General features: G+C 53.9%; 1 protein-coding gene across 2 annotated transcripts in view; it reads right to left on the bottom strand.

Annotated features, from left to right (window-relative positions):
* Positions 1 to 12,516, bottom strand: part of ASTN2 (astrotactin 2) — a 361,642-nt gene that overhangs the window by 92,605 nt on the left and 256,521 nt on the right. For both annotated transcript variants that reach the window (XM_052814689.1, XM_052814688.1), the window contains exon 18: positions 647 to 780. In XM_052814689.1, coding sequence (XP_052670649.1) covers positions 647 to 780 — 134 coding nt within the window. The remainder of the gene's footprint in view (positions 1 to 646; positions 781 to 12,516) is intronic.

Here is a 12,516-nt window from a genome sequence, read left to right as displayed (position 1 = left end):
ATGAGCAAGCCTCTGATGGGTGTGAGCAAAAGCCAAAGCAGGGCAGCTGTGCAGGAGCTCCTGCCTGGGTCAGAGACCGTGTGGGTAGGGGTGAAGGCAGAGCAGCTTTGTGCTCCTGGCTGTGCTAGTGAAAAGGTGTCTGCTCTCTTTGCACCAGGGTAAATGACAACACAAAGTACAGGACTATGGAGAGTCCGGCTTCAAAGGTATGAGTGTGTTTATGGAACTCAGGATGGGAAATGAATCCCCTCTGAGGATATTGGCTCACTAAGAAGGTGTTCTGCTCCTTGTGGCTCACTGGAGCCAGTCTTCCTGCTTTCTCAGCTAATTCCCCATGAGTTTGCTCCTGATTCGCTCTTGCTCTGACAAGCCACAATGAATTGCACCGTAATTCCATTTCTTTCAGCATTTGAAATCCCATTCTACAAGCCCTGCTAATCAGGTGATGAAAATCTATAAGGAGACCTTCCAGGGCCACAGCCGGAGCCAGGATATCCTAAAGGCATCAGTCACACAGTGAAGAGTGCTGGACTGCAGCCCTGGGGCTCGAAGGTGAGAGGAAGGAGGTGCCCATGGGCCAAGCCTGTGGGAAAGGGGCTGGTGCCGGGGGCTGTGACCCGCGGGAGGGGCTCGCACCGATACATACACTGGCGGAGGGAGAGGGCTGCAGTTCGGGAGTCCGTTCTCATCGAAGGCGTTGAGGTCACACCTGCACCAGTCTTCGATAACATCGCCTTTCCCCGAGCACCAGTATGAGCTCATCAGGGCTCCCTTGAAAGCCTGATGTGAGAACAAAAAGCGTGAACACGTGTGCTAAAGACTCAGTGAAATCCAGCCAGCGGCTTGGCCGCGTGGTGCTGAGCATCGGGGAGGGTGTGTGCAGAGCTCCAGGATCGGGAAATATGAGGTGGGGGTGTCCTCCCCAGCTCTGCCACAGACTCTCTGCATGGCCCTGGGCAAGTCCCTTCACCTTCCTGTGCTTTAGCTCCCGTGTATTGAGCGATGCTGGTTCACCCCTGGGTGCTGCTTTTGGTGTGGGATGGGGAGTGTCTGCACGATCCTGTGGAGGGGATCTCCTGTGATGGAGGACTGGGCTGCCTGAAGAAACACAAATGTAAGCCCGTTTGTGACACTGGACATCCTACATGGGGTACCTTTACACTGCTGCTGTGCACAACGAAACTCTTCCACGTGCCCATCCTGTTGCTGTTTCTGTCCCCACAAAGAATAAAGTAATTCCTACATCCCCAACAACAGAGACCACTTCCATCCTCCTCATAGGTTTGTTATTCACAAGACCTGCCCTCCTGCAAGCAAATTGCTGCTTTATTCACTTGCATAAGGAATACAAGCAAAATAGCAGTATCTGGAAGAAAAAAATAAAATCCTGTGAAATACTTGCAGGGTGTTCCCCAGCCAGGCAGCCTCCCCGCCGCAAGCTGTCCCCAGCCTGACCAGGAGCCCTCTTGACCGCTCCTAATGATGCCAACGGATCCCCAGAACAATAGCTGTACATCTGCTGGGATCTGAGGCTGAAACACTTTTGACTGAATTCCCGAAGCCCTCCAGGTCTAACCCTGTGGTGTCTTCCCTGTGCTCATCCTGCAGCTCAGGGCACTCGGTGTCAGTCCCCACGCTGCAGGATGGGGCATCTCTTGCACCGTACCCTGCTGTAGTTCAGACTGCAGGGATTTACGGTGGTTTCTCCTGCCACCCTTTGCCTGTCGCGCCTAATTAAACAGCGTCTCTCCCCGCACACACACGGCCAACATTCAACCTGACCCTGTGAAGCCACAACGCCCTGCTAGAATAATTGTAACACCAAAACTTCATCCACTAAACCAAACCTCTTTGTAATGCTTTTGACCTTTTAAAAGGCACATTTTGGGGTTGAAACGCCTTCACAGGTCCTCATCCACATACAGCAGCCTCGCTGCCAGCCTCCACGCAGCCCAGCTCGCAGCAGCACTATTCCGCCCATTCAAAGCCGCCTGCGGATGCCTGGCCCTGGCGATATCGTCCGTGCTGCCAGGTTACGCCTTAAAGATAAAAACGTGCCCTTTGAGGAGGACAGGTACAGCTCCAGCGGCTGCGGCATTTAGCAGAAAACTCTAGGAAAAGCGCCATCCCGGCGAGGTTTCTGAAAAGAGGAGGTATAAATAGAGCCTGACGTCAGGGCTCCCATTGTCCGGGGTTTTGTCGCTCTCCCCAAACACCTCGAGCGCCTTTAACGAGGCGCCTCGAGGTTCTCGCGTCTGAAACATTTTCTGCTTCCAGGCATTTATAAAATGGGACTGTTCCAGAAGGGGAAAAAAAAAAAAAGGAAGGAAAAAACATGTGAAAGAGAGAAAATGTGACGTTATTTTACTTTGTTCTTTAGAATGTAATTGAAGCTCTGGGCTGGAAACAGCATCGCAAAGTAATTGGAGAGCAGGGAAGACAGAGAGGAGTTTATCTGACACATGGAATAAATGGGTGCAGATACAATTCTGTAGAGACCAGCACGTCTGTGCAGGATAGAAACAGAAAATGATGCATGTAGATGGATGGGTAAGTGTGTGCTCTCCCTAGGAAGCAGGATAAATACATATGTTGTGGGTACATGTGTGCACAGACATGCGGGCGAAGGCAGATTTTGGAAGAGCTGAACTGTCACACCGACGGCACCGCTCCACTGTCACTGCGTCCCCAGCCCTGAGCCCCGCCGCTCTGCATGCTCCCTCCCTGGCCCCTAACCCAGATCCTCCCTGCACATCCCCAACCCAGGGAAGAAATCGCCCCCACCCCATCCATGCCCTTTAGCCAAATCCAATAGTCAATTCCTTCTTTCTATTTTCTTTTTTCTGCTGGTAAGTGCAAGGCTGGATGAGCAATCCCCTCTGCTCTGCCTGCCCAGCCTCACATACATTTTAATTAGATCCTGCGGGTACCCAGCCGTCATCTGCCTTGTGTCAACCTTCACACAAACGAGGTTAGCTAATCGATGCGTCCTTCAATTGCATTCATTAAGGCGAGCACACCTACGCGCACTAACCGGGTTACTTGGAGCATGGCTAGCCCCCGGTGCTGGCTGCTGCCTCCCTCCGATTTCCAGCAGCCGGCTGACGTCAGGGCCAGGCTGGGGTGGCCAGGCAGCCAGGACTCACCTTCTCTCACTTTCCAATGGGATTTCGAGCCAGTGGTTTCCAGGATTCTCCCATCGGTGCCGGGGAGTGTATGTCGAAGGGTGGGGAAGTGGCAAGAGCAAACCGATGGGGGGAACGGTTAAGATCGTGCAGAAAGAAAAGATGAAGCTCCCTGCACGAAGATGTTCACCATCACTTTAGGAGGCTCTACAACCCTCCGTGGGGACACCAGCCTGCTCTGTGGAGGCACGCAGTTGCTCCGCAGAAACTTCAGGACAAACGGAGGGTCTCTGTGGTCTTCTTAGCCCTGAAGCCAGGTACAGCTTTTGCTGTATCTCACGCAGAGCCCACCGTTCCTTCCCTCAGCTCCCCCAGCCTGCTCCAGGTTCTGGTTGCAGTGGCAGAGGCTGCTCTCAGGCCCTGGCAGAGATCAGCACTTGAAGTTGCCCTCCCCTGCAAAGGCGATAGCTTTCACCAGCCCAGCCCCAAAGGCACACTGCAGGCACATGCTCCTCCAAAGGTGGCAACCACGTGAAAACCTTTCCTTCCCTTTCTCCTTCTGACAGCGTAGCCCGGGAGGTATGGCACTGCTCACACAAACCCAGGGGAATGGCAGCTGCCACCCAAACCAGGAGCCCAACGGCACAGGAAGACCAAGAGCAACGGGCAAAGGATGCAGTGAAGGTGCTGAGACCCATCCCGTGGGCAGCTGCAGCCTTTGGGACAGCTCCAGGTGGGAATGCACAGGGACCTCCCTGGTCTGTGGTGGCTGAGGACCACCTTGCCTTCCTGCCTTGGAGTGGGCACCTCCACATCTCCTGTCCTTCCCTGCTGCCATGCTTAGAAACATGCAGCAAACACTTTCCTCCCTGCCAGGAGACAAGCACATACAACAAGAAGACCATCTCCACATCGGATGCTTCACCATGGTGGTCACACCAAGCTGGGAAAACCCAACAGGCTCTGCAAGTGTGAAGGGCTTCCCAGGAGCAGCCCTGCTTGCTGGGGATGGCAGAGCGGCCCCCACGCACCATCCTGCGCTTGCCAACCACTCCCCAGGATCTCAACGCCCCTCTGTGCCCTTAGGCAATTTTATCTTTCATTTAAAAGTATCCAAATTGTATTGTTTCCCTGTGAGTCAGCCCATTTAGTTTATGTCCTTCAGTGCCAGAGGGGAAATTTATGAGATGAGAAACTGGCTCGAAACGTTTATTTTCTAGATGACGAGTCATGCCATTAGATATATAGCATTATGAATCATAGGAACAGCATCTAATTTGTTCTTAAAGGTATAATAGGTCTGACTCCCCACACCCATACACACACATATATTGGATTGATAGTTCCCCCATAGGATGGCTAGTTCATTTGTTTTGACACAAGCAAGACTTACAGGACCATAAAGTCCCATCTTACCATAAGTTAAGCCTATTCATAAAAAAAATATTAGGGAAACGAATGATCAGCTAAGCACATTTATCCTACACTCGATTGCATATGGATCTTTCTCCTGTTGTTATTTGTGCTCGGGGGAGGCCATTTGGCCCCATTTTATAGCTTAGACGCTCTGCAACAGAATATAGAAGACCATTTCCTTTGTCCTCTGTTAGACCTGGCTGATGGAAGGAGAAGCATTAAGTTATTTCTGACCATGGGTTTTCTGTTGACATCCCTGGAGATGTAAATTATAGGACATGAAGGAACCTTTCAGATCAGCATTTGCAGGACTCAGCATGCACCACAGGGGCTGGTGTTTCCAGATGGGATACTGGAAAGGGCATGTGTTGGGTGCGTATCTGTGAATATGTGGTCTTCCCTATGGCCAACAGGGGTATGAAAATCTGGCTCAATTGTTTCTTTGAGTCTAGGGTTTTTTGTGGTTGGTATGCACACCTCAGTTTCTGGAAATTTAAAAAGGAAATACAAGAAGATAAAAAAACCACCACAAATAAGCATGTAGGCTGGACAGAGATGTGCTGGAGATAGTGGAGGCAAGGAAAAAGAGTGGAAGCAGGCTGGGTTGTGGCAGCAGACAAGCTCAGCCCTATGTCCAGGGACACAGCAGCCAATGGAGACATTTTGTGCCTTCCTGTTTGCAGGATGGAGACGGTGCCTGCCCACCACCACCACCACCACCTTCCCTCGTGTGCAGGCAGGTGCCACTGGAGGAGGCAGAGGGCTGCCCGGCGAGGTGCAGCTGTGTCCCACCTACCAGCAAATCCAATTGCCCAGCGATGCCGCCCCGTACAGTGCCTGACACAACCGGGCCACTGACCAGAGCTCCCGGACACTGCCGTGCTCCAAGCAGTCTGTAAACAGCAATAGCGATACTGACTGTTCGTCAAGGGAAAGAAGACTATGAGATGCAGGCTCAAGCAAGGATTTCACAGCCTGAATGGGATGATGATGATAGGGTGGCTGGAAGAAAAGCTTTCCATGCCCTTACAGTGATGCTCAGTGCTGTTCACAGGAGATAAAACACTGCTCCTTAGTCTAGACATCTCTGGAAGGGGGGCAAAAAAAAAAAAAAAAAAAAAAAAAGGAGAAAAACTAAGGATTTCCCAGGCCAGAGACTTTCCAGGATCACGCAGTTCGCGTCTGAAAGTCTGCTCCAGGTTCACAGCAAAGGAGGATGAAGTTTCCCTACTGCTGTTGGCAGGTCATCTCATCTTGTGCTGCTCACACCCTCCCTGCCTCCGGCTGCCTGTCCCTGGGGAGCGGGATCACCAGCACTTCATCCTGGGAAGGCACATCAGCGGCTTGCTGGAAAGGTCAGGGTGCTGGAAGGGACCCAGGGTGGGCAGCATCCTGGTTTCTGTTATTTATGGGATCTGAGGGAGCAGCAGAGGACACTGTAAAACCTGGCAGCAGGGGAAATAAAAGCCTTTGCGCTGCAGCGAGAGTCCTGTCCTGGGGAGCCGGCTCTGCTTTCACACCTCGGCTACAAAGCTCCCCATTATAGCACGATCGGGGCGGTTACAATGCGGCTGTTCTTCCCCTGGCAACACGAGTCGGATGTGGGCTAGAGCTGCAGCAGGATGCTCAAATGTGCGAGGAGGAGGACAAGGGCCAATTAGCAGATATTAAAACAAAGCAAAAACAAATAAAAAACCCCACACCCCAGACTTTAAAAAAAAAAAAAATCACCTCAACAGTACAAATGCTGTCCCCATTCGCCCTGGCTTCCTTTCTGCTTTGGTGGTGCAAAAAAAAAATCACTGGCACTGGTTTCACACCTTCAGGGGCTGCTTCAGGGAAGCTGTGTATGTGCGGGGAGGATCGTTGTCTTCCAGCAGCTCTACCATTGGGTGCTATAAGGGGGCCAAAGTGAGCCCATGGCCTCGGGGACGCCTCTCACCCTGTCCCCATAGCATCCTGCAAAATCTCACCCTCCTCCTGCCAGGCCCAGATGGGCAGAGGACATCAGGAGAACCAGCCCTGAGATACAGGGCAATGGGACGGGCCCAGATACCTGCCCTCCTGAATGGGATTCAAGGGGTACGGCCAAACTCTTCCCTGAGAAATGAGTCCCAATTTGACTTCTGCAGCCTTGGCCTCAATTCCTCTGTCCCTCCTCCTCAGGCTCATGTTTCTCCTAGTCCTGCTCAAGCCTAGAACCGATCTCCTCCAGGCACGTCTCTGGGCTCCACTTACAGAGGTTTCCTTCCCTGTGGTCTGAACCGGGATGGCCGCACAGACAACGTTTACCTGGCAGAGTCAAGGGCTCCTCTCCAAGGCACAGTCGTGATTTCAAAGCCAGCAGCAGAGCCCGATGATATCCGACAAGGCAATCTCCTGCTGTGGGAACATGGGCTCTCGGGGCAGCAGCACCTGGCTCCCGGGGTACTGGATTTCTCAGGTATGCTTTTTCATCTGCTCTGCCCTTTGAGGGCAATGTCAACACCAAAGTGGGGAAGGGGGGTGTCACAGCAGCAGTGGTACACTTGGATACTCCAGCTCCTTGCCCAGGGGCTGGAGAGCCACAATGGAGAGCCCAGTCTGCACAAACGAGGGTGGGCTCCCCACCGCCCTGACGGACAGGCGGTGATGGAAGTACGATGGATGTGTTTCACCCCATTGTGCGCCCTTTAGACCATGCATCCTGGTAATTCAGGGTTGGTGTAAATGCATAGAAGGGCTCCAAGTACACAGCCAGGGCATGGCTCCATCACACTGTGCCTTACAACAGTGAGCGCATGTCAACCTCAATCCCAAGACCTGACCAAGAACCACCAACAGAAGACATCAAAACCAGCTACACTTTGCACTTCTGCTGAAATACAGCTATCGGAGCACGTGAGCAGCAAGGGCATAGCAATCAGCTGGACCCAGGAGGAAAAGCAACACCAGTTTGTGCAGCTCCCTCTGAAACCCCCCCACCACCACTTCACCATCGCCTGTGTGAGCAGGTAGCCCGCTCCAGGGGGAGGAAGGACATGTGCTCCATCATCATCAGTGTATCCTCAGAGTGAGCTGAGAGTAATTAGTTTAAAGGATGGGATGGATGAAAGAGGTGCTTTCCCCTCTCTTTGGCCCTGCCTGCCTTCTGGTCCGTGATAACTCAGCTGCCTGTCTGGCCGGGCTCGGGCGGTCGCTGGAGCCAGCACAGTACTCCCTGGGGACATGAGCACAGGCTGGGCACGCTTGCTGCATGCAGCTCCCCTGGTCCAGGCCACCCTGCCAGCCTGGGGACACTGAAGTGGTGAGTGGTGGCCATGCTCTGCTCAGCAAGAGATGGCTCCTTGGGGCCAGCGGGTGCTCACAGGCAAGGGGTGGGAAGGAGCGATGGTGAATTTTGCTCCAACCTCAAGAGCTGCCATCCCAACCGGTGACCCCACAGGGGCTCTGCAGGCCCCCGGCATGCAGGCACTGCTGGCACAAGCACAACTGTGGTCCATGCACAGGCAGTGAAGCAGCTCTCGAGGAGAGCCCTGACAGGGTCCCAGCCACACGCCAGGCTCCTGCTGAGGCCGATGGGGCTGGCCGCGCGGGGACGTGCCCCCCAGCAAGCCTCCACACCGCAGGCTGGGTCGTGTGTGCTGCGAGAAGGCCGTGGCTGCAGGCAAATGCTGAGATTACTCAATTTTCAAATTAAATCAAGGTCCTAGGGGTCTTTTAAAATCCCAGGCTCCACATCCATTTGTCTCCTTAAATACAAACAACAGGGGTTTGAGTCCATTTCCCACTAGAAGCAAGACTGATCTCTCCTGCCCCCCTTCCCTGAGCCCCCCTTGCTGCACCACCCTCTAAGCACTTCTGCAGCTGGCCGAGCTGCTCCGCGGGAGCAGCTTTGTGTTTGTTTTGGGTTTTTTTGGGGGAAAGGAACAGACCACAAACAGGAGGGACCACGCTGCTGAACATGCCTGCCCCTTTCCTCCCCACCGCTGGCCACGGCTGCCCTGCGACTCCGGCCACGCACACGTGCATCCCCATCAAAGTTGCTCCTGGGCGCACCGCATCTTCCAGGTCTCGGTGCCACTCCCCGGGCCAGTGCTGGCAGTGGGACGGATGGGGGAAGCAGGGCATCCCTGCTCCTCCCAGTGCCTCTCAGGGTTAGCTGCCTGTCTTGCCTTCCTGCAGCCCAGTCAGGGGACGTGAAGGTTTGCAGAATATGCAAACCTGGGGTCTCACTCTCTCAAGAGGCCCATGCCTCTTGGACTCCAGGGCTATGCCGGGCAGTAAGAAGTATGTTGCCTTTTCCATGGAGTAAGGACAGGCAGGAATATGTTGATGGTGGAGGAGGAAGGCCACCACAGCCTGGCACTCTCGCTGGGGTGACATGTGGCTCTCCCCTCCTTTGGCTCCAGGATGTTCACTAGAGGGAAACCAGCCAGGGTCACCACGTCTCTCTTCTCTCCCATCACATGTACACTCAACAGCATCATGCCCTTGAGGTATCAGGGGCATTTTGCCAGCAGAAAGCCCCACAACAGATAGAAGCTCTTCGCTGTTGGGCCTGGCCAGCCACTGACGCTGGTGGAGGCTTCTTCCACAGTCCTGCAGTGGAGAATCTCCTCCAGCTTCATCTGGACATGACAACGGAGGGACCACTCTGGTGTCTGCACTGCTGCAGAGCACAAGCGAAGGAGAAAAGAGATGTAGGCAGACAGCGTTGATCAAAACACGACACAGGTTCTAGAGACATTCAGAGAAGTCACTGCCAAGGTCACAGCTTCTCTGTCTCTTTATATCTTTTGAACTCATGTTGTGAGCTTTTAGACTGAAGAGCAATGGAACTATAACAGCAATGGTGATATAAACCTACTTGGACTAGTTTAATCTCACCAGCTGACCAGGACCGGTGGAAAGAGGACTCCAGCGTTGCCTCTGTTCCAGCAAAGTCCTTCCTCTGTGACATCTTCCATGCACAGCCACACCAGCCATGATGGCTAGGAAAAAGCCATGCAACAAAGCCCTTCAAAAGGTGCTTGGACTTTCAAACACATTTTCTTGACCCTGGGAAGCTCCTTGCCCAGCACTGCCAAAGTCCCCAGCCAGGCTGCAGCTATCAGCGACCGCACAAGTTCCCTGACCAATGCCATTAAACCACAGGGGGAAACAGAAACACCTCCTAGCAGGGGCTCAATATGTATTTTGATTGCATGCAAGAAGGAAAAGTGGGACCATCAATAACTGGTAACACTGTTCCTCCCTGCTGCTGGGAGCAGGAGTGATGCTTGAGCAGGACTGGGGAGACTGACCAAACCCCTGCTGATCACACACAGCTGAGAGTTTCCTTAAGCTCACAGCACAAATGTCTCTGGACAAACGCTCCCTGGGCAGCAAAAGGCAAAACCTGTCTCCTGGAGACCTTCTAAACTTCAAGCCCTTGCTTCAAAGCAAGAAGGAAACAGCAGATCCCAATGACATAGAAATAAAAGAGTTTTCCAGCTTATTTAACATGGGCAAAGCAATATATTTTCACCTAATCTCCCTCTTGGAAATGGTCAGTTTTAGCTGAAATCAAACATGCACGCATAGAAAAATCACAAATCAGCCCAAGGCAGACACCCAGCATGGAAACTTAAACCCCCCCAGCACTTAAGAGTCTGGCAAGGTCATCAGCAACCAAGAACATGGCCTTGTACTGTGTGGTGGTTGTAAATTTTAAAAAGTGCATAACTCACTGCACCGAGGCAAATGAAAAGACAAACCTACCTAAAAAATGGCACATACTGAAATAGGCAAAATGTCTTTACCTGTGTCTTGCCTCATCTCTGCTGCTAGGCTTATATGGGAAAACTTTCAGCAAACTTTATAGAAGCTAGTATCCACCTTATTAATGACCCTGCTTTCTCTCTATACGCATATATATTTATCTATGTGGACATATATGCAAAGAGAAAGATCTTCACTGTTTACAATTATTGTTTTTTTAATACTATGGGGGAATTGGGATCTGCTTGCAGTTCCCATAAGATCAGCATTTGCTGTATCGATTGAGTATTATCCACCTGAACGGGGAAAAGCAGGCAGTGGAGTGCTCAGCTGTGGATGCTGTGCTCAGAGGTGCAGGACTTGCCTCAGCCCAGGCGTCTGCAAATCTCATTTATGCCACAGGCAAACACCACTCTCCTAGTGCCTGGGACCCTCCCCAGCCTTCTACTTGATGCCGAAAAAGGACATTTCATCATCCAGACTGTACACGAGATGCTCCTGACAGCACCTGCCCTTTGGGAGCCTAGCCCTGTGCGCAGAGTAAGGTAGCGGTTTAAACCGACGGCTTTCCAGCATGCTCACAGTGGACAAGGGCACACCGCTGGGTCTCGGTGACAGGGTAATGCCTCCGTGGTGGTGGCAGCTTCCCACCACCCCTAGACCCCTTTCCCTTTCGGGCTCACTCTCCCTTCCCGCTCACGGGGGAAGGCCATGCCCCTGCAGGCATCCCTCGTCCCCGAGCTCACAACACCCCGAGAGGCGTGGGGGCACGTTCTCACACAGGCAGCACTAACCCCGCACCAAACCATCCTCTCCAGGGCATGGGCATGGCTACCGCCAGCTCCATCTCCTCCGGAGAGGCAGGTATGGCTTTGCCCAGCCCAGGCCCAGTGCCGAGAGCCAAGGTTTGTGCCGTGGTGGCAGCGAGCCCCTCCGGCAGCGGTGGATTACAGCCCCCAGGCACTGGGACTCGTCCCTGCCAGCGGAGCCAAAGGGCAGCAGGGAGAGGAGAGGGAGAGAAATATCCTGCAGGAGAGAGGCTGATGGAGAGAAGGGTGAGAAGCAAGTTGGGGAGGAAAGGATGGAGGGAGCAGGACAGCAGATTAGATGAAGGTTTAAGAAGCGAGCAAGAAGGGGAAAGGGAAGTGCTGGAGCTGATGCAAGACAAGGGATTCAGGCTGAGGGAATGGGAACGGCCTGGAAAGAGGAGGGACAGGGAAGGCAAAAAGCATTCCCTGTGTCCTGCTGTGGCAAGGGTGGGGATGGCCTTGGATGGGCTGCAGGGACACGGGGGATAAGAGGGCCTGCCATCAAGAGAAGCCCACAGCCAAAACAATGAGACCCAGTCCAGCTGTTGGGGGGGGGGCGGGGGGGGGGCTGTCAGAGAGGACAGTGTGCACCAACCTGCTCCCCACCCCAGGACCCTCCGCTCTGGACGGCACAAGGTGACCTGTCCTGGCACACGCTGCTCGCTGCCAGCTCCCGGTGTCCCCTTAGCACCTGGTCCAGCAGCATCCTCCGTCCTGCAGCCGCCCAAATCTCTTGCCCTGCCACCTCTAACCCCAGCACCGCTGATCGAGAGCACCCTGGGGTGAAGGGGGAGCAGAGTCACACACGGCACCCTTGCACAGACAGACTCCCCGGGGGGTGTCCCTCCACCTCTGGGTGAGCAGGTGGAAGGAGGAGGAGGTGGAGGAGGGATGCATCGAACGCAGCCCTCTGGAAGATGGCTGAGGCTTCTCTTGTTTGGTTGCTTCATGGGGTTTTTGTTTGTTTGCATGTTTGTTTGCTGGTTTTCCCAGCGCCTCAGCAGAAAGCACAATGCGGGCTGTCCTCCAGCTGCAGCTGATGGGGCCAGCCCTCTGCATGAGCCAGGGGAGGGAGGGAAGGAGGCTGCTGCTGGTGAAACACAGGCTCCAGCTCCCCAGGACAAGGAGGCGCCCCGACGAGCCTGGCAGGGCAGGCAGCGTCGGCAGGGCTGGGGGGAGAGGCGAGGAGGAGGAGGGGACCTTGCAGCCACGGCCAGAGAGGCAGGGTGGCATTGCCACCTGGGCACAGGACTAGAAAGGGGAGCTGGTGGTGAGCAGGGTCTGTGGAGATCCCCCAGATCCTGCTGGGCTCTGCCTGCTTTCACAGTTACCCCTTCCCCGCTGGCTAACCTACGTCTTGTACCCCAAAAGGAACTGTCTTCTTGCAGATTGCTGGTGGGAAGCACATCTTTCTTGTCTGAAGG

This window comes from Harpia harpyja, chromosome 19 (genome assembly GCF_026419915.1).
Source record: "Harpia harpyja isolate bHarHar1 chromosome 19, bHarHar1 primary haplotype, whole genome shotgun sequence".
In the NCBI taxonomy this organism is placed as follows: Eukaryota; Metazoa; Chordata; class Aves; order Accipitriformes; family Accipitridae; genus Harpia; species Harpia harpyja.
The sequence above is the reverse complement of the archived record's forward strand: the minus strand, read 5'-3'. Positions and strand labels throughout refer to the sequence as shown.